The sequence below is a fragment of the Procambarus clarkii genome, chromosome 32 (genome assembly GCF_040958095.1).
Source record: "Procambarus clarkii isolate CNS0578487 chromosome 32, FALCON_Pclarkii_2.0, whole genome shotgun sequence".
Lineage (NCBI taxonomy): Eukaryota > Metazoa > Arthropoda > Malacostraca > Decapoda > Cambaridae > Procambarus > Procambarus clarkii.
In genome coordinates, this window is record NC_091181.1 from 25,081,259 (window position 1) to 25,103,129 (window position 21,871).

The window sequence follows — 21,871 nt, forward strand, 5'->3', positions numbered from 1 at the left end:
TTCATTCCCTGCCCCTTCTTTCCAATGACCACCTTGTCCCAGGTCCATCTCATTCTTGAGGCGGATGATTTCCCTGGATGCTTATTAGCACATCCCGATACATCCATTCTGAGATTGGTTGGGCTTTGTTGCAGGGTGTCAAACCTATCTCTTTTGGGTACTTCCCTCTGAGCTCAATCTGATTCCAAATGAGTTCACATGCTCGACTCAGGTCATCATGGCCCATCTTCATTTGTTGGGTGTTCGGGTCTTGGCCTATCTTGATGACTGGCTAGTTTGGGCTCGCAGTCAGTCCACGTGTCTGCTAGCCAGGGTATTCTGGTTCTTTCTCAGCTTGCCAGGTTTGGGTTCCTGGTGAACTGGTGGACATCCCAGTTCATTCCAGATTCCCACCCTCCCAGGTTCAGGTTTGGCTGGACCTCGATTGGACTTTCGGTCGGCGTGTCTCTCCCTGCCTCCAACGGCCTTGACTCAGTGGTTGCTCGAGCAGCTGTGCAGGAACTTCAACTTTGCCTGCCTTGTTTATCCTCTGCCAGAATTTGGCCTTGGGGGCTGTTCTGGTTTCTCTGGAGCAGCCTCTTTCACTGCTTCCGTGATCATTAGGTGTGGATCTCATGCATCCTGCACCAGCTGCTGTATCACCAGCTTCCTCCTCAAGTTTTCTGGGTTCAGTTCCCTGGTGCCTTCCTCCATCTTCTCTTAATGTTTTGACGCATGCCTTTGCTCTCTGTTGGGGCTTTGTGACCAGTATTCACCAGGTTGATCAGGGGGCAATGGTCCTCTCTTCTTTATCAGGTACACAGTATGATCTAGAAGTTTGTGGCCATGGGCATGGCCACATGGATGGTTCGGATTCCATGGGACTCCATTATCCAGCTACATTTGGACTGTTCCCCAGTGGTTCATTGTCTCGAGTGCAAGGGGGGGTTCCCTTCAGTTCCTGCCTCTTTGGAGCTGGACTATATGGATTGCTCTTCTTCTGGTTTCTTGGGGTTTGGTTCTCCATGCAATTCATGTGCATGGAGTGTTCAATGTCTTTGCAATGGTCTGTCTCAGTTCCTTTCCATTTCCATGGAGTGGACTGCCAATGCCACTTCCTTCCTGTGATTTTGTCAGACATTCAGGTGCCCGGACATGATCCTCTTCATGTCGGTGTGGTCTCAGTGTCGTCCTTTGTACGTGAGACGATTCCGATTGTGAGGCTCTCGCAGTGGATTATACCTCATTCCCTTTACCTCTTTCCCCGGGTCCTGCTGTTGCTTCGGGTCCTGTCTGCTTGGAGTCCTATCGGGAAGGGTTTTCCTTCTGACTCCCTGGTGGCCGGCCTGGCCTTTATTTTAGGCGCTGTTGTTCAATGTTTGAACCTGGTCATTTTTCCATGGCTCTGCTTCTTAAACAGGGTCGGCTCAGTGGCGTACTTTGCTAGTTTGATCTCCTCCACTCTATGCATCTGGTGTTTCTGATGCAAGTTTATTGTTATTTCTATAGTGATTCCATTGAAAAGCAGATGCAATAGGTACTCTAAGAGAGAACTCTGTCAACATCAACGGCCCGAGACTGTTCAACACGATTCCACTACACATAAGGGGCATAACTGGCCGACCCACCCCCCCTCACAATGTTCAAGAGAAAACTTGACAAGCAACTCCAAAAGATATCTGATCAATCAGGCTGAGACTCGTATGTCATGCTGCGAGCAGCCGCACTCATCAGCCTGGTTGACCAGTCCAGCAACGCGGAAGCCTGGTCGACGACCGGGCCGCGGGGACGCTAAGCCCAGAAATAATCTCAAGGTAACCATCTGGTGGCTGAATTGATCATGTCCCACATGCAGGCTTCCTCGAGGTAGCAGTATGAGGTTTCTTGATGCTCTTTTCACCATATTCTTTCTTTATGGTGTTTTTTCTTGATTTCAGGGCACGTGAGTGCTCTCCTTTCTTTCCTGGCTCTTTCTTAATCGGCATCTTATGCTAAATGCTGTTGCATCATATTATGCAGCACTGCTACTTGCATTTGGTGTCGATACTTTCTCGACCCTGTTTTGCAGGCTGTCTTGTGCCTTGTTTCACCTCCGGCCTGATGATGCACCACCTGAGAACACTTGGTCTTTGGGCCATGTTCTTTTGTTCCTTCTCCTTGGTTTACAGTGTCCCCTTTGGTCTTTGATTGCTTCTACATGACTTCTTTTCTGGGGGGAGCCTCTATAGCTCCCCGGAGCTATCCATCGCTGATATGGATACCCTAACTATTTTGCGTCAGTCGATGTGGGTGGAGTTCTAGCCTACCAGGGACCACGAGCCAGAACCTGGCCCCCTCACAGAGGCACGGGGAGCAATGGCCCACACAAATGCACATGTGATTTGGAGCATTCTATATCTGCCATCGACCGGGACAGGCACCGAGAAAGGTAAGCGCCACAAAACAAACCCTGATTCTGGTTAACAACGAAAATAGACAAACGAATGGACAGAACTCCCCAAAAGAAAAACGAGCAAAGAAGCATGACGTCACACGAACTGCACCGCATGTCTGCGCAGCTCCTCCCTTTCCCTGGGAGGGGGAACGGGGAGCCCCAGACCCCCGAGCCGGCAATCTTCGCCCTAGTTCCTCGGCTGATGGGATCGTGCATGGTGATATGGCTCCAGCTCCAGTCTTGTCTCAGTGCTGTGACTTGTTTTCAGTGCTGCTCTTACGGTGGTCGTGTGAGCTGGGAGTAGTTTTCTCAGGCACTCGGGCTGCATATGCTTAGGGTCAGCTTCCCTGAGTGCCCTGTAAGTACCACCCTTGGGGCTTGGGGTTGCCTTCCACAAGTGACCTTGGGTCTACCTCTGTTGGCTTTTCGCTGCTTGGCGTTTGGCCGCCCCGAGTGTTTAGGGGTTTTCCTCCCTTATTTACCTTGGGGTTAGTGGTAGTTATAGCACTGGTGGGGCGCAGGGTACTAGGTAGCTGTTTTCACCTATAATAGCGGCTGGCTCTGTTCCCACTGGGTACGTTGTCCACTTGCATGGTTTTTCTTTTCTTTTTGCCTGGTGGGGGGGGGGGCTGCCTTGTGTTTTTCCCTTCCCCTTATATTAGGGTTGTTTGTGCGGTGGCACCCCCTGCTTAGCCCTCGCAAGTGGACACGTCCCGTGGGTTCAGCTTTTAGCAGTTTGCTTGGTAGTTTGGGGTGCCGGTTAGTAGTGCCCTGCCTGGGACAACCCTTAGCAGACCCAGTCTAGGGGCCCTGGGAAACCCCGCGGGGGTCTCGGGTCCGATGGAGGAGACCCTCGCGTCCCCTCTCGCTGTGTGCGAGTTTGAGGGTTGCTCTGTTCCCTTGTCTCAGGGTGACTCATTGTTTTTGCCTCCGTCATGCTGCCTGTTGGGTCGGTGACACATTCGACCCTGAGTCCTGCGAGCTGTGTTGTTTGATTCAATTCACCCAGTCTGCTGATGAATTACTTCAGGTGCAGGCAGCTTGTGCGTTGCAAGGTAGGTTTAGGTTGTTGCAAGGTAGGTTTAGGTTGTTGCAACGCGCTCGGGTTGTCACTTTCCCGGACGCCCCGAGGCTGCCCCGGTTTGTGTATAAAGACCTGGACTTAGGGGTGTTGGTCGCTTCAGCCTTGGTTCCGTCTGCTCCCCCTTGTTCTTCCCCTTCAGTGGTCCATTCTGCCCCCCCCCCCCTCAGCATCTGAGGGCTTCAGAGTCGGGGTGGGGTTTAGAGGTTCTTTTTGACCCTTCGTCGTTGTTCCTCGCTTTCGGTTCGGGTGTTGTCCTTTCTCTCTTGGTTGTATCAGGACCGTCATCTGATGCCTAATACTGTCGCCTCATATCGTACGGCGCTGGCAGAGTCACTGCAGCTTGCTTTCGGTATTGATGTTACTTCTGCGCCATTTCGCAAGCTGTCTCAGGCGTTGTTTCACCTCCGGCCTGTTCATGTGCCGCCTGAGCTGTCTTGGTCTTTGGACAGAGTGCTCCTCTATCTTTCTTCTCCTCGGTTTGTTGTGGCCCCTTCGGTTCCAGATTGTGTTGCTAAGGCTCTTTTTTTTTTTTTTTTGGCATTGGCCTCTGGGGGTCGCGTGGCGGAGCTTCATGCTCTTCTCCGGCACAGAGGTTTTTGCTCCTTTGGCCATGGTCTTCGGTATGTTCATCTGCAGCCGTCTCCCTCTTTTCTGGTGAAGAATGAGACGGCTGCTTTCCGGAGGGGTCCTTGGGTTGTTGATGCGTGGTTTGTCAGGCCGGGGGTTCACCATGTGTTGTGTTCGGTTGTGGCCCTCCGCCGTTATCTGCGCGCCACGGCTTCTGTGTCTGGGGACGCGCTATGGGTTGATCCGGTTTCCCTTCTTCCCTGTTCGTGGGTTCGGGTCTCTCAGGTCGTCCGCAGGGTTATTAAATCCAGCCAGCCTGCGGTCTATCCCCGTGTCCATGACGTTCGTAAGTTTGCTGCTCTTGCTGCCATCTTCGGCAATATTTTGGCAGTCAAACAGAGTCCTGGCTGCACGCTACCTTGTGAACGTTTTTGGGCCCAGTCGGGCCTGTATTGCTTTAGGTTGGCGGATGCAGCCCGTTGTCTCGACTTCGTGTTGAGGAGTGGAGCGCCGACCGCCTCCGGGTAAGTTCACATGGTTTTCTTTGGTAGTCTTTGGTGAAGTAGCTCCGGGGAGCTGTAGGGGCTTCCCCCAGAAAACCAGCCTTGAATGTACAGTAATGAAACACCATTTTCTGGGTGAGTCCCGGAGGCTCCCCGGCAACCCTCCCGCCCTTCGGTCGGCGGTTTTTCGCGGTTTTTTATATCCAGCCTCTGAACAGGGGCGAGGATCGCCGGCTCGGGGGTCTGGGGCTCCCCTTTCCCCCTCCCGGGGAGGGGAGAGCTGCGCAGACATGCGGCGCGGCTCATGTGACGTCATGCTTGTTTGCTCGTTTTTCTTTTGGGGAGTTCTGTCCACTCGTTTGTCTATTTTCATTGTTAACCAGGATAGGGGTTTGTTTTGTGGGGTTTACCTTTCTCGGTGCCTGTCCCGGTCGATGGCAGATATAGAATGCTCCAAATCACATGTGCATTTCTATGGGCCATTGCTCCACGTGCCTCTGTGAGGGGCCAGGTTTTGGCTCGTGGTCCCCGGTAGGCTAGAACTCCACCCACATCAACTGATGCAAAATAGGGCATGCATATCAGCCATGGATATCTCCGGGGAGCCTCCATGACTCGCCAAGAAAATGGCATTTCATTACATTAAACGCTGGTTTTTTGTTTCCCTCGCCTCCGGTTGTAGGGTTGGAGAGTTTCATGCTCTTCTCGAGTGGTGGGGTTTTTGTTCTTTTCACCCTACTGGCTGGTTTGTTCATCTGCAGTCAGCTCCTCATTTTCTGGTGAAGAATGAGTTGTTTATCTTCGGAGGGATCCCATGGTAATTAGCTTGATTGGTTCAGCCGGGGGTGCATCATTTGTTGCGTCCAGTGGCACTGCACTCTTCCACTACCTTCGAGCCACTGATTATGCCTCGGTGGATGCTATGTGGGTTGATCCGTTCACCTTGGTCCCCTGTTCCAAGGCTCGTATTTCTCACATCGTCTTCAGTGTTATTAAATCCAACCAGCCTGCTGTCTCCCCTAGTGTGCCCAAAATGTTCGGAAATATGCCGCTCTCTTGACTGTGTTCACTAACATGTCCTGGGCTGATATTCGGGCACAGGGGTTTTGAAGGTCAAACTGGTGGAGGGTTCTGATGGCCCAGTATCTTGTCACTGTGCCTGGGCTTCGGCGCCATTGTGTGACTTTGGATTGTGTCTCACGGCCTGGCGTCTCTTTCTCGTCTTGATTCTGCACTGCTTCCTCCTCCCTGGTAAGTGCTCTGGGTTTTATTCTCTGGATATATAGCTTCAGGAAGCCTCAAGAGGCTCCACCCAGAAAACCAGCACTAAATGTAATGAAACACCAATTTCTGAGTGAGCCCTGGTGGATTGCTGACCTACAGATCATTGGGGAGTTTTCTCACATCTTCCATAGAACTGAGGGCTATGTCACCAGCTGACTGCGAGTTACCCCCACCCTCCTCCCAAAACAAGAATGGGCAAATGGGCTGGCGCTTGTCTTGAAACTTTTCGATCATTTGTTTACAGTGTTGGGGGAGTTCTTCTGGCAGTTCAGGAGGCTACGGTCTCTTGTTTAGCCACCTGTGGTTTGTTTTGTCTCATTGACTTTCTGGGTGCCTTCCCCAATGGTAGCATAAATAAATAGATAAATGTACTGCTCCCTGTGCTTCTGTGAGAGGGGGCTGCATTCTGGCTTTTGGTCCCTGGTAGGCCAGATAGAACTCCGTGGCTGATGCGATAGTACACTATCAATGATAGTAACTTCAGAGAGCCACCGGGGCTCAACCAGAAATCGACGTTTCATTACATTCAGCACTGGTTAACTGAAAACCTTTTACATATCAAGAAAGTGCTATATAAGCATTTGTTACATTAGGATTCACTGTCGTGTAATACTTGGTTGCATTTGGTAACATGAACAGAACACTACCTAACACTGTATTCCTAAAATTTAAGGCTTTCAAATTTGTATTATTAATATAAACACTTATGTTTATTTATTCAATAAGCTTATAATATTCTTAACAAATTAGGCCTGAATTCCTGTATGAACACACTTACAGATTTTGAAATATCATCTGTTGTGGTGCCCACTTCTCTGGGCTGAGCATCTTCAAGGCAACTGGAAAGCGTACTTGCAAGCGAGGTGTTGACATTATTTTCTCGCCACCCCCTTTAAGAGGGAGTATTTGTTTCTTCATTCGGAGGTGTTCCAAATAAGCCCTTTCTTGTATTCCCCTCATCTAAAGAAAAACTTGTATTAGTGACATACAAAATATTTTTTACATGTACTTAACATTTACAAAACAGTATACAATATACGTATATACAGTATTCACTTGTGTGCCATACTAAATGAAACTATGAATAATAAAATGTCAGCTTTAAACTTTCCATATTATATCTTTTGCCATTGGCCAAGTAGTACAGAGGACTATGAAAGGAAATTTTTTTGAACAATTCAAGGAAACACTAAACTGACATAAAATTAAAGATTACCCCACTACGAAACGGAAAATGAAGACATGTGATAAAAAGACTAGAAAGCAGGTAGGAGAGATACATAATAATCTACACATAGAGAAAATATTAGAGGGTCTGGTTCCAAATTTGCACATGGAAATAACACCACACGAGACTGGAAGGCATGGCTGAAAGTGCCAAACAGCCCTCGCTGAAAAGCAGAGGTGCAATTGGTATGCTGAGAAAGACTTTTGTCAATATCAGTAGAGCCCAAGACTTTTCAACACTCCACCTCTAAACCTAAGGGGAATATCTAGCTGACCTGTTATGGTCAGAGAACGACCTGTTCAAAAGAGAACTTGAATACTTCCAAAGGATACTTGGTTAACTGGTTATGATTTATATGTCAGGCTGTGAGTAGTCTAACAGTCTGGTTGACTAGACCAACTAGGAGGCCCAGTCAGAGAATGGGCTGCAGGGACATTGATCCTTGGAACCGAAGCAAGGTAAGATGGAACATTAAGTATGCATATCGGATGGAGGGTATGCCAGTAAGCAAGACATTATTGTTTACAAAGGAAACGAGGCATTATTTTAGACATAGGCTGATAACTTCCCATTCTCGTCCACATCAGAGCAAGTGTGAAAAATACAGCACCCTAGAGCGCCTCCAATGGGTCTGGGAATATAATAGTAACCACTCAACATCCACCTCTTTCATCATCCTAAACTGGCCAGGTGGATGGTGCAGAGAATATGTGTAAACTGCAAGATATGGGCTTCATGAAAGGAGACCTAGAGATCTGCTCAGTGAAAGGCCTGACCTGGACATACTGTACTTCCTCTACAGAGTATGATCTTAGTCTACACCAAAGGGCAGACAACCATAGTCCCTAGGATCACAGTGTAATGAGTGCATAATAGTTGACCATTATGCCCGAAACGCTTTGCATAATAGTGGCTTTAGGCATTGTATGTACTAGCCCTATCTATAAATCCATCACTCTTTGTAAAATCTCTTGTATGTATGTACCTTACCTAAATAAACATTTGATTTGATAAACATCTGATAAAAATGACGCCCATTACCAAGCCAGCTGGCAACTAGCTACCAAAGTTAGGGGTATCATTAATGGGGTGCAACTTCCCCTAGGGTTTTCACCAGAGAGTGGATGACCTGGCCGAAGCCTAGAAGTTGGGGTGCTATCTTGAGGGCCAACATGAGCATATTCTCATGCTCCGGAGCCTTGTGGGAAGTACCCACTTTGAATTTATTTTCTATGTATGCTGACTTCAATTTCATCACACCTGTCACTTAAGACAGTTTGTTGCATTTGCCTTCATCCAGTAGTTCATTTTAGTTGCTTACTGTGCATTCCTTCTTAGTGCCTTTACCTTGCGGTTACCTTGTGATGATTTTGGGGCTTAAAGTCCCCCATGGCCCAGTCCTCGATCAAGCCTCCTCGTTGACAGGCTGTTGGATGTGGCTGCTCACAGCCTGACGTATGAGTCACAGCCTGGTTGATCAGGTATCTTTTGGAGGTGTTTATCAAGTTCTCTCACTGAAAGAACCGAAGACTGAGAGGGGTCGGCCAGTTATGGCCCTTAGGTGTAGTGGAAGCGTGTTGAACAGTCTTGGGCGTCTAATGTTGATAGTTCTCTCTCTCAGAGTACATATTGCACCTCTGCTTTTCAGCGGAGGGTATTCTGCACATCCTGCCATGCCTTCTGGTCTCATGTGGTATTATTTCTGTGTGCAGGTTTGGGACCAGGTTTTCTAATATTTTCCACATGTAAATTCTTATGCATACCATGCAGGAGAGATACATATGTTCTATAATAAAAACAAATAGAAAATATTTCTATTACTAACCCATTATTATCATTCTAACTTTTGTAAGATGAACATCTAGCTATATTATACATTTTACTTTGTATTGTTACAAATACTAAGTGGGGGGGGGGGCCTCACTACCCTCCCATGTCATATGGTTGGGAGGGGAAATGGAAGGCCCTGAAGCGAGGTAAAAACCCCTTAACCCCCCTAAAGTGGCAAGGGGGGAAGAAAGGGACAAAATAGTAAAGGATTACGTGAAATACTATACTGAGAAGACAGTACACTGTACTACTGTTTTCAGTGAACCCCTAAACACAATGAGACTGACAGCCTAAAGTGAACATGACACCAACTTAGACTCGCACCCGAAGTGTTACCTTAACCCCACTGAACTTTGAGGTAGCCATAAACAGTATGGCCATGCTGGTCTGATCAGGTCTTTCTATGGGCTACAGAAAATAATATGGTATTCAACGAGGATAAGTTTCAGCTCATGCGCTACGGAAAAATTGAAAACATAAAAACAGGAACCACGTACAAAACGCAGGCAAATCATAACATAGAACGAAAAGGCAATGTAAAGGACCTGGGTGTACTCATGTCGGAAGACCTTACCTTTAAAGAACACAATAAAGTAGCCGTCACAACTGCAAGAAAAATGACAGGTTGGATAACAAGAACTTTTCACACTAGAGATGCTATACCGATGATGATACTTTTCAAAACGCTTGTGCTATCTAGAGTGGAGTACTGCTGCACAATGACAGCCCCTTTCAAAGCTGGAGAAATTGCTGACCTAGAGAGCGTGCAGAGATCCTTTACTGCTAGAATCCACTCAGTAAAACATCTAAATTACTGGGACCGACTAAAGAGCCTAAATCTGTACTCCCTTGAGCGCAGGCGGGAGAGATATATAATAATTTACACGTGGAAAATAATTGAGGGGCTGGTCCCAAACCTGCACACAGAAATAACACCACATGAGACCAGAAGACATGGCAGGATGTGCAGAATACCCCCGTTGAAAAGCAGAGGTGCAACAGGTACTCTGAGAGAGAACTTTATCAACATCAGAGGCCCGAGACTGTTCAACACGCTTCCACTACACATAAGGGGCATAACTGGCAAACCCCTCACAGTGTTCAAGAGAGAACTGGATAAGCACCTCCAAAGGATACCTGATCAACCAGGCTGTGACTCATACGTCAGGCTGCGAGCAGCCGCGTCTAACCGCCTGGTTGATCAGTCCAGCAACCAGGAGGCCTGGTCGACGACCGGGCCGCGGGGACACTAAGCCCCGGAAGCACCTCAAGGTAGCCTCAAGGTATGCTCCAGGCACAAATGTCTGAATTCGATATTTATTCATTTATTTATTATTTATTTATATACAAGAAAGTACATTGGGTTTATGAGGGTAAAGAACATTGAAATTTTACATTCTTGTAAGGCTACTAGCACGCATAGCATTTCGGGCAGAATCTTTATCTAACATATAATTTTAATTAAGAAGGTAATTTCAAGCAAAATTAAAAAATGTTTACAGGTACATTGTAAGAAAGTATAAAAATACATTGTAAGAAAGTATAAAAAAAATACATGGTATAAGAAGTTTGACAGGATTAGTAGGTATATTAAAGTAAATTTAACAGGTTATCCACAGGTACATTGTAGCATAATTTGAGGATTATTGCAAGGTAATGTTTATGGTTAATGTTTATAACCATGATTATAACATGATATAAGATAACAGCAATGATTACAATGGTAAAGTTGTATGTCATAGGTACATATATTGGGGAATTGTGTACACTAGATACAGGGCGAGTTTCAAGCACTAGGTAGGAAACTATGAAGATGAAATTAGGTAATTTTAGGTTTTATTTTTGAATAAGGCAAAAGTTTGACAGCTTTTCAATTCATTAGGGAGTGAGTTCCATAGACCAGGTCCCTTTATTTGCAGTGTATGTATACAGATTAAGTTTGACTCTGGGGGATATCAAAGAAATATTTTCTTTTGGTGTGGTGATTGTGTGTTCTATTACATCTGTCCAAGAAAAGTTTCTGAACAGGGTTTGCACTTAAGAACAGGGTTTTACAAATGTGATTGGCACAAGAGAATGTGTGGGGTGAGTTTAAGTTTAGCATGTTTAGGGATTTAAACAGGGGGACTGAGTGTTGTCTGAAAGCGAGCTTGTTATTGTTCTGATAGCAGATTTTTGCTGCTAGAGACTAGCAGCAAAAATTGATTCTTGATGGGCTTGAGGTAGTTTGCAGAGGTTGAGCCCCATGCACAGATACTGTATGTAAGATAGGGATAGATTAGCGCATAGTATAGTGAGAGGAAAGCAGAGTTTGGAACATAATACCTGATTTTAGAGAGTATACCAACTGTTTTTGATACTTTCTTTGCTGTATGTGAGTGATGAAGTTGAGTCTCTTGTCTATGTATAGGCCAAGGAACTTTCCATCATTTTTAATGCTGATGTTAACATTGTCTATCTGAAGCTGAACTACATTTGTTGATTTGCTTCCAAATAAGATGAAGTAGGTCTTTTCTATGCTTAGTGTGAGTTTGTTGGTTGACATCTATAAGTGAACTTTATTCAGTTCATTGTTTACAACATTATTTAATGTGTGGATTGGGGTCTGAGTAGCCGAGAGTAGTATCGTCAGCAAATAATATAGGTGTGTGTGTACTCACCTAATTGAGCTTGCGGGGGTTGAGCTCTGGCTCTTGAAACTGTGTATGGAGTCAGCCTCCACCGCATCACTACCTAATGCATTCCATCTGTCAACTACTCTGACACTGAAAAAATTCTTTCTAACATCCCTGTGGCTCATTTGGGTACTCAGTTTCCACCTGTGTCCCCTTGTTCGCGTACCACCTATGTTAAACAGTTTATCTACCCTGTCAATTCCTCTGAGAATTTTGTAGGTAGTGATCATGTCTCCCCTTACTCTTCTGTCTTCTAGTGTCGTGAGGTGCATTTCTCGCAACCTTTCTTCGTAACTCATGCCTCTTAGTTTTGGGACTAGCCTAGTGGCATATTTCTGAACTTTTTCAAACTTTGCCTTGTGCTTGACAAGGTACGGGCTCCATGCTGGGGCCGCATACTCCAGGATTGGTCTTACATATGTGGTATACAAGGTTCTGAATGATTCCTTACACAGGTTCCTGAAGGCAGTTCTGATGTTAGCCAGCCTCGCATATGCCACAGATGTTATTCTTTTGATGTGGGCCTCAGGAGACAGGGTTGGTGTGGTATCAAATGCTAGATTCTTCTCTGTCCGTTTCATGAAGGACTTCATCTCCCATTCTGTATCCTGTGCCTGGCCTCCTGTTTCCTGTCTTCCTCCATCTTAATCCTCCTCATAATTTTTGCAGCATCAGCAAACAATGAGAGGAATGATTCTATACCATCTGGAAGATCATTTACATATATGAGAAACAGTATGGGTCCAAGGATTGAACCCTGCGGGACCCCATTAGTGACGTCTCACCAATCTGAGACCTCACCCCGCACAGTGACTCCCTGCATTCTGTTACTTAGGTACTCCCTTATCCAATGGATTACCTTCCCTTTCACTCCTGCCTGCATCTCCAGCTTTTGCACTAGTCTCTGGTATGGCACTGTGTCAAAGGCTTTCTGGCAATCAAAAAATATGAAGTCTGCCCACCCCTCTCTTTCTTGTCTGATTCTTGTTGCCTAATCGTAGAATTCAATTAATCCTGTGAGGCATGACTTGACATCCCTGAAACCATGTTGGTGTTGTGACACAAAGTTCCTTCACTCCAGATGTTCGACTAGCTTTTTTCGCACAATTTTCTCCATTAGCTTGCATGGTATGCAAGTTAGGGACACTGGCCTGTAGTTCGGTGCCTCCTGTCTATCCCTCTTCTTGTATATCGGGACTACGTTTGTCGCCTTCCAAATTTTTGGTAGTTCACCTGTTACCAGTGATTTGTTATACACCATGGAGAGTGGCAGGTGTGTGTGTTTTTGTGTGTGTATTTGTGTTTTTGTGTGTGCATTTGTGTGTGTGTGTGTGTGTGTGTGTGTGTAATTACCTAAGTGTAATTACCTAAGTGTAGTTACAGGATGAGAGCTACGCTCGTGGTGTCCCGTCTTCCCAGCACTCTTTGTCATATAACGCTTTGAAACTACTGACGGTCTTGGCCTCCACCACCTTCTCACTTAACTTGTTCCAACCGTCTACCACTCTATTTGCGAAGGTGAATTTTCTTATATTTCTTAGTGTGTGTGTGTGTGTGTGTGTAATTACCTAAGTGTAATTACCTAAGTGTAGTTACAGGATGAGAGCTACGCTCGTGGTGTCCCGTCTTCCCAGCACTCTTTGTCATATAACGCTTTGAAACTACTGACGGTCTTGGCCTCCACCACCTTCTCACTTAACTTGTTCCAACCGTCTACCACTCTATTTGCGAAGGTGAATTTTCTTATATTTCTTCGGCATCTGTGTTTAGCTAGTTTAAATCTATGACCTCTTGTTCTCGAAGTTCCTGGTCTCAGGAAGTCTTCCCTGTCGATTTTATCAATTCCTGTTACTATTTTGTACGTAGTGATCATATCACCTCTTTTTCTTCTGTCTTCTAGTTTTGGCATATTTAATGCTTCTAACCTCTCCTCGTAGCTCTTGCCCTTCAGTTCTGGGAGCCACTTAGTAGCATGTCTTTGCACCTTTTCCAGTTTGTTGATGTGCTTCTTAAGATATGGGCACCACACAACAGCTGCATATTCTAGCTTTGGCCTAACAAAAGTCATGAACAATTTCTTTAGTATATCGCCATCCATGTATTTAAATGCAATTCTGAAGTTAGAAAGCATAGCATAGGCTCCTTGCACAATATTCTTTATGTGGTCCTCAGGTGATAGTTTTCTATCTAGAACCACTCCTAGATCTCTTTCTTTATCAGAATTCTTTAAAGATTTCTCACATAATATATAGGTTGTGTGGGGTCTATGTTCTCCTATTCCACATTCCATAACATGACATTTATTTACATTAAATTCCATTTGCCAAGTGGTGCTCCATATACTTATTTTGTCCAGGTCTTCTTGAAGGGCATGACAGTCATCTAAATTTCTTATCCTTCCTATTATCTTAGCATCATCAGCAAACATGTTCATATAATTCTGTATACCAACTGGTAGATCATTTATGTAGACAATAAACATCACTGGTGCAAGAACTGAACCCTGTGGTACTCCACTTGTGACATTTCTCCATTCCGATACATTGCCTCTGATTACTGCCCTCATTTTTCTATCAGTCAGAAAATTTATCATCCATGTTAGAAGCTTACCTGTCACCCCTCCAATATTTTCCAGTTTCCAGAACAACCTCTTATGTGGAACTCTGTCGAAAGCCTTTTTTAGGTCCAGATAGATGCAGTCAACCCAACCATCTCTTTCCTGTAATATCTCTGTGGCTCGATCATAGAAACTGAGTAAATTCGATACACAGGATCTTCCAGATCGAAAACCATACTGTCTGTCTGATATTATATCATTTCTCTCCAGGTGTTCTACCCATTTAGTTTTGATTAGCTTTTCCAATACTTTCACTATTACACTTGTCAATGATACAGGTCTATAATTGAGGGGGTCTTCCCTGCTGCCACTTTTGTAGATTGGAACTATGTTAGCCTGTTTCCACACGTCTGCTACGATTCCTGTACACAGGGATGCCTGAAAGATCAGGTGAAGTGGAATGCTGAGCTCAGATGCACATTCTCTCAGAACCCATGGTGAAACGCCATCTGGGCCAGCTGCTTTGTTCTTCCCGAGCTCCTTTAGCATATTTTCCACTTCATCTCTAGACACCTCTATCCGCTCAATGTTGTTCTCTGGAATTCTTATTGTGTCTGGTTCTCTGAAGATTTCATTTTGTACAAACACACTTTGGAACTTTTCATTTAATGTTTCACACATTTCCTTTTCATTTTCCGTGAATCTGTTTCCCATTTTCAACCTCTGGATATTATCCTTTACCTGCAATTTGTTGTTTATGAATTTGTAGAATAGGCCCGGTTCTGTTTTACATTTATCTGCTATCCCTTTTTCAAAATTTCTTTCTGCCTCTCTCCTTACTGCTGTATAGTTGTTTCTCGCATCTTTGTATCGCTGGTATGTTTGGGGGTTTGGCCTCTTCCTATACTGATTCCATTTTTGTGTCTTTTGGTCTCTTGCCCTCTCACAATTTCTGTCGAACCAATCCTGTTTTCTGGCCCTGCATCTCTGTTTTGGTATGAATGTATGTGTGCCTTCCTCGTATAGTTTTAAAAATTTGGCATACATTTCATTTACTTCCCTGCCTAGCAACAATTCTGTCCAATTACACTCATTAAAAAAATTTCGAAGTTCCCCATAGTTGCCTCTCCTTAAATCGAGTTTATCAACTGTTTCAATGTCCCCATTTTCTTCTAGATGATATCTTAAAGCATATTTAATGTCTAACAGGACGTGATCACTCTTTCCCAAGGGAGGAAGGTACTGGATGTCAAAAATCTCTTCTTCTTTCCTGGTGAATACTAGATCCAGTACTGACGGTATATCTCCTTCCCTCATTCTTGTGGCTTGCTTTATGTGTTGATACAAGAATGTCTCCAGAATGAGGTTCACAAATCTGCATGTCCAAAAGTCCTCCGTTCTTGCTTCATAGGCCTCCCAGTCTATTGCTCTAAAGTTGAAGTCCCCCAGTATCAACAGTCGTGATTTATCTATATCTGCTTGTACAATAATATCTCTCATGACCATTATGAGGCCCTCTCGTTTGTCATCCAGTTCTTCCTTTGTCCATGTGTTGCTTGCTGGTGGGCTGTAGGTATTTACAATTATCAGCTTATCATCCTGATTCCAGACCTGCAATGCCATTATGTCAATATCTCGAGGGTTTTCAAATATTAACTCTTTTTACCTTCAGGTGTTTTTTCACCAGTACAGCCACTCCTCCTCCCTTCCTAGTTTTCCTGTCACGTCTCCAAACTGAGTAGCCTCTTGGGAATATGACTTCATTTATTATATATCCTTCAAGTTTCGTCTCTGATAATGCAACAATATCTGGGACCCTAAGCTGGATTATATCTTGTGTGTGTGTGTGTGTGTGTGTGTGTGTATATATATATATATATGTCGTACCTAGTAGCCAGAACGCACTTCTCAGCCTACTATGCAAGGCCCGATTTGCCTAATAAGCCAAGTTTTCCTGAATTAATATATTTTCTCTAATTTTTTTTCTTATGAAATTGACAATTTTTTTTATTGGAGTTAAAATTAACGTAGATATATGACCGAACCTAACCAACCCTACCTAACCTAACCTATCTCTATAGGTTAGGTTAGGTTAGGTAGCCGAAAAAGTTAGGTTAGGTTAGGTAGGTTAGGTAGTCGAAAAACAATTAATTCATGAAAACTTGGCTTATTAGGCAAATCAGGCCTTGCATAGTAGGCTGAGAAGTGCGTTCTGGCTACTAGGTACGACATATATATATATATATATAATATATATATATATATATATATGTCGTACCTAGTAGCCAGAACGCACTTGTCAGCCTACTATGCATGGCCCGATTTGCCTAATAAGCCAAGTTTTCCTGAATTAATATATTTTCCCTATTTTTTTTCTTGTGAAATGATAAAGCTACCCATTTCATTATGTATGAGGTCAATTTTTTTTAATGGAGTTAAAATTAACGTAGCTATATGACCGAACCTAACCAACCCTACCTAACCTAACCTAACCTATCTTTATAGGTTAGGTTCGGTTAGGTAGCAGAAAAAGTTAGGTTAGGTTAGGTTAGGTAGGTTAGGTAGTCGAAAAAACATTAATTCATGAAAACTTGGCTTATTAGGCAAATCGGGCCTTGCATAGTACGCTGAGAAGTGCGTTCTGGCTACTAGGTACGACATATATATATATATATATATATATATATATATATATATATATATGCGAACAAGCCTGAATGGTCCCCAGGACATATGCAACTGAAAACTCACACCCCAGAAGTGACTCGAACCCATACTCCCAGAAGCAACGCATCTGGTATGTACAAGACGCCTTAATCCACTTGACCATCACGACCGGACATAATGAGGTGATAGCCGAGGCTATTTGAACCACCCCACCGCCGGCACTCGGATAGTTATCTTGGGCATAGCATTTTACCAAATCACCTCATTCTTTGGGGCAACACGTGAGGAACACAAATGCGAACAAGCCTGAATGGTCCCCAGGACATATGCAACTGAAAACTCACACCCCAGAAGTGACTCGAACCCATACTCCCAGAAGCAACGCATCTGGTATGTACAAGACGCCTTAATCCACTTGACCATCACGACCGGACATAATGAGGTGATAGCCGAGGCTATTTGAACCACCCCACCGCCGGCACTCGGATAGTTATCTTGGGCATAGCATTTTACCAAATCACCTCATTCTTTGGGGCAACACGTGAGGAACACAAATGCGAACAAGCCTGAATGGTCCCCAGGACATATGCAACTGAAAACTCACACCCCAGAAGTGACTCGAACCCATACTCCCAGAAGCAACGCATCTGGTATGTACAAGACGCCTTAATCCACTTGACCATCACGACCGGACATAATGAGGTGATAGCCGAGGCTATTTGAACCACCCCACCGCCGGCACTCGGATAGTTATCTTGGGCATAGCATTTTACCAAATCACCTCATTCTTTGGGGCAACACGTGAGGAACACAAATGCGAACAAGCCTGAATGGTCCCCAGGACATATGCAACTGAAAACTCACACCCCAGAAGTGACTCGAACCCATACTCCCAGAAGCAACGCATCTGGTATGTACAAGACGCCTTAATCCACTTGACCATCACGACCGGACATAATGAGGTGATAGCCGAGGCTATTTGAACCACCCCACCGCCGGCACTCGGATAGTTATCTTGGGCATAGCATTTTACCAAATCACCTCATTCTTTGGGGCAACACGTGAGGAACACAAATGCGAACAAGCCTGAATGGTCCCCAGGACATATGCAACTGAAAACTCACACCCCAGAAGTGACTCGAACCCATACTCCCAGAAGCAACGCATCTGGTATGTACAAGACGCCTTAATCCACTTGACCATCACGACCGGACGGAGTATGGGTTCGAGTCACTTCTGGGGTGTGAGTTTTCAGTTGCATATGTCCTGGGGACCATTCAGGCTTGTTCGCATTTGTGTTCCTCACGTGTTGCCCCAAAGAATGAGGTGATTTGGTAAAATGCTATGCCCAAGATAACTATCCGAGTGCCGGCGGTGGGGTGGTTCAAATAGCCTCGGCTATCACCTCATTATGTCCGGTCGTGATGGTCAAGTGGATTAAGGCGTCTTGTACATACCAGATGCGTTGCTTCTGGGAGTATGGGTTCGAGTCACTTCTGGGGTGTGAGTTTTCAGTTGCATATGTCCTGGGGACCATTCAGGCTTGTTCGCATTTGTGTTCCTCACGTGTTGCCCCAAAGAATGAGGTGATTTGGTAAAATGCTATGCCCAAGATAACTATCCGAGTGCCGGCGGTGGGGTGGTTCAAATAGCCTCGGCTATCACCTCATTATGTCCGGTCGTGATGGTCAAGTGGATTAAGGCGTCTTGTACATACCAGATGCGTTGCTTCTGGGAGTATGGGTTCGAGTCACTTCTGGGGTGTGAGTTTTCAGTTGCATATGTCCTGGGGACCATTCAGGCTTGTTCGCATTTGTGTTCCTCACGTGTTGCCCCAAAGAATGAGGTGATTTGGTAAAATGCTATGCCCAAGATAACTATCCGAGTGCCGGCGGTGGGGTGGTTCAAATAGCCTCGGCTATCACCTCATTATGTCCGGTCGTGATGGTCAAGTGGATTAAGGCGTCTTGTACATACCAGATGCGTTGCTTCTGGGAGTATGGGTTCGAGTCACTTCTGGGGTGTGAGTTTTCAGTTATATATATATATATATATATATATATATATATATATATATATATATATATATATATATATATATATATATATATATATATATATATATATATATATATATATATATATAAAATAAATACTATATTTTATTTCTTGAGGAATATATTAAGTGCTGCTGCAGCATGAGTGAGTGTATTGTGTGGTTGGGCAGGCATAAATGGATGTAATGTGTATGTGTGAAGTATTAATTTAGCAAGTGGACCTGCAATGCAAAATTTTCTTTTCTTATGTTCAGTGCTAATGTAGTGTTTTAGAAAATCTGTACTTAGGCAACTTGTATAATTCCTGGTCTCACCTCTCCTCACTTTTCACATTTAAATACACATGCCCATTGTATCTATTAGATTTAATTATGTGCTTAAAGGTGGACCATCATCTTCAATAATGTCACCTCTCATCTTAGTGTTTCATTATATTGCTGGCAATATTTTGTGTTCTGTTCAATCATCAATCATCACATAAATTGCATCCCTGAATTTAGATGGATGGATGGATGGATGGAAGTCAGGATGGAACGTGTGTATGAAATGCTGTATTTAATACTAAAATAGGAGGCAACAATACCTTGGTGACTCTCTCTTCAACTGCCTTTTTTTCCTTGGGATCCATCCGGGCAATGAGGGTCTTCTGGTTGGCTGATAGTTTGTACCCATGTTGGAGAGCTGTCAGTGCTGTCTCTTGTGCCTTCATAATGTGCTCTCCTTCCTTTCTGTTTCGAGGGATGTCCATTGCCAACTGTACCAAAATGAGACCAACCAGTGCATTAAGAACTAATTGTATTCACCTTACTCTGTGGATTTTGGCCTAAGTTAAAAAAAACTTTGGCTCTATGGCAAGGCATGGGACATTGAGTCATGTAAAGTACACAAAATCCCTCTAGGACTGATACATTATGTCTATTTCCCTCCACGAACAAATGCAAGAATGCCAGCTAGACTAGCATGACATTAAGCAATGAGACCACCTCAACATACCTGAGAATACACCATGATAGGATCCTGAGAATTGACAGAAACCTTGGAACCACCTTGGGAGATGCTTGGCGTGTTCCCAACACTTGTCTGTGCGTTGTGTAGGGGCAGCATCACAACTTCCACCTGCCCCATGCCCGTGTCCTCCTGTTAGTGGCACATCAGTATTGGTATGGAGCAATTTGTTACTTTAATTACCTTATCAAATACTCAACTCCAGCATGGATGTTGTACTGTCTAACCAGATGGAAATAAAGAAACTTGAAATGGGAATAGTTTATCAAAAGTAGAAACTTGCAAATTTTTACATTATTTTTAATTAAAGATATAGTATGTCACTTTCTTGAATTTATCGACCAGTTAACCTCAGGGGGCATCAGTTAGTTTCTTAAAACTTGTCAACATGTCAAAAATGTCAACCAATCTTTTTTGACTTGTTTTATATGAAAAGGGCTGCCAATGTTCCAAGTTTCAGTATTGCAGCCTAAATAGAAAGGGAGATTTTTTTTTTTTTTGTATTCAATGAATTTTACACATTTTCAATAAGTCTCTACTACCACAAGTTTCAAATGAAATCATTTCTATGACACTCTTCTATCACATTAGCACATGATAAAGGATCTGTAACAGCGGATTTTCCAAAATATGTTTAGTTTTACTAATACAAATAGTCAAAGTTCCCCCAAAAAATTATGCAAATATATCATGTTTATTACCATTATAAAATCAATAAATGAACTTAGGAAAAATCGCTCATGAAAGATTTTAGAGACAAACTCTACATATAAGGTGTAAGTGTCATGTAAAGTGAATAAAAAATGAAAGAGTAGAGATATTGTTTATGTTATTTGAAAATAAATAATTAAAAAGTAAAGTCTAAGGTGTTGCCATCTGTGGCTGAGATTGACATCAACCAATTTCCTCCAGAATTGGCACCCTTACAGATAGGCTTACGTGCAGTCAGGTGTATAAATTTCATGCAAATCGTTCGATAAATAAATAAGAAAAAAAATGAAAAAAAAATAATTTTTTTTTTAACTAAATTTTTTTGGATAAAACTAATTATAGTATTAATTTTTTATTATATGCTATTGTGATAGCTGAGAGTCATAGACATGATTTCAGTTGACACTTGTGTTTGATGTTAATTTTGACCATTTTGGAAAATTTTTGAAACAATTCAATATTTTTCTGGGGGAAGCCCCTTCGGCTCCCTGGAGCTTACTAGGCTGATATGCTAAAGTCAGACATTGGCATCACTCATGTGTATGGAGTTCTACGGGCCTACCGGGGACCATGAGCCAGAACCTGGCCCCCTCAGAAGAGGCAAGGGGAGCAGTGGCCTATAGAAACCCCTGTGTGGTTGGAAGCATTCTATGTCTGCCATCGACCGGGTCAGGCACCCAGAAAGGTAAGCATCCCAAAACAAACCCCTATTCTGGTGAAAATATTGCTACCAAAAGCTGAACAAATGAATAGAACTGCCCTAAACGAAACAAGCAAACAATCATGACATCACACGTCGCTGTGCTGCTGTCTGCGCTGCTCCTCCTCTCCCCGGGAGGGGGAAGGGGAAGCCCCAGACCCCACACACCGGCTATCCACCTTTTAGTTCTCAGGCTGATGCTAGAGGTGGAGGTCGTGTGCTTCGCTCCAGCGTTTTCAGCACTGTGCTTAGAGTGTGGTGGCTGTCTTCTAGGGGTGTGAGAGCCAGGAGTTATTCTACAATACTCAGGCTACATGCGCCTGGGGGTTATCGTTCCTAGGTGCCCTGTAAGTACAGTACTGCCCTTGGGGCTAGGTGCCACCTTCCACAAGCTCCTCGGGGCCTGCCTCTGCCAGGCTGTCTTACTGCTTGGTTTTTCGGCCACCCTTTAGGTGCTTGGGGGTTTTTGTCTTCCTTGTTTACCCTAGGGTAAGAGGCAGTTTGCACTGGTGGGGCACAGGGTGCTGCACAGCTTGTTTTCATAACTCACAGCAGCTGGCTCTGTTCCTTGAGGTGCATTGTCCTCTTGC

The 21,871-nt window shown here is 44.2% G+C and overlaps 1 protein-coding gene across 1 annotated transcript in view; it reads right to left on the minus strand.

Moving 5' to 3' along the window:
- LOC123759299 (uncharacterized) overlaps positions 1-21,871 on the minus strand; it is a 232,906-nt gene that overhangs the window by 26,123 nt on the left and 184,912 nt on the right. Inside the window, exons 3-5 of the mRNA XM_045744169.2 lie at positions 19,859-20,002; positions 19,449-19,619; positions 6,630-6,811 (exon numbers count right to left, since the gene is read on the minus strand). Of these exons, the coding sequence (XP_045600125.2) occupies positions 6,630-6,811; positions 19,449-19,619; positions 19,859-20,002 (497 nt within the window). The remainder of the gene's footprint in view (positions 1-6,629; positions 6,812-19,448; positions 19,620-19,858; positions 20,003-21,871) is intronic.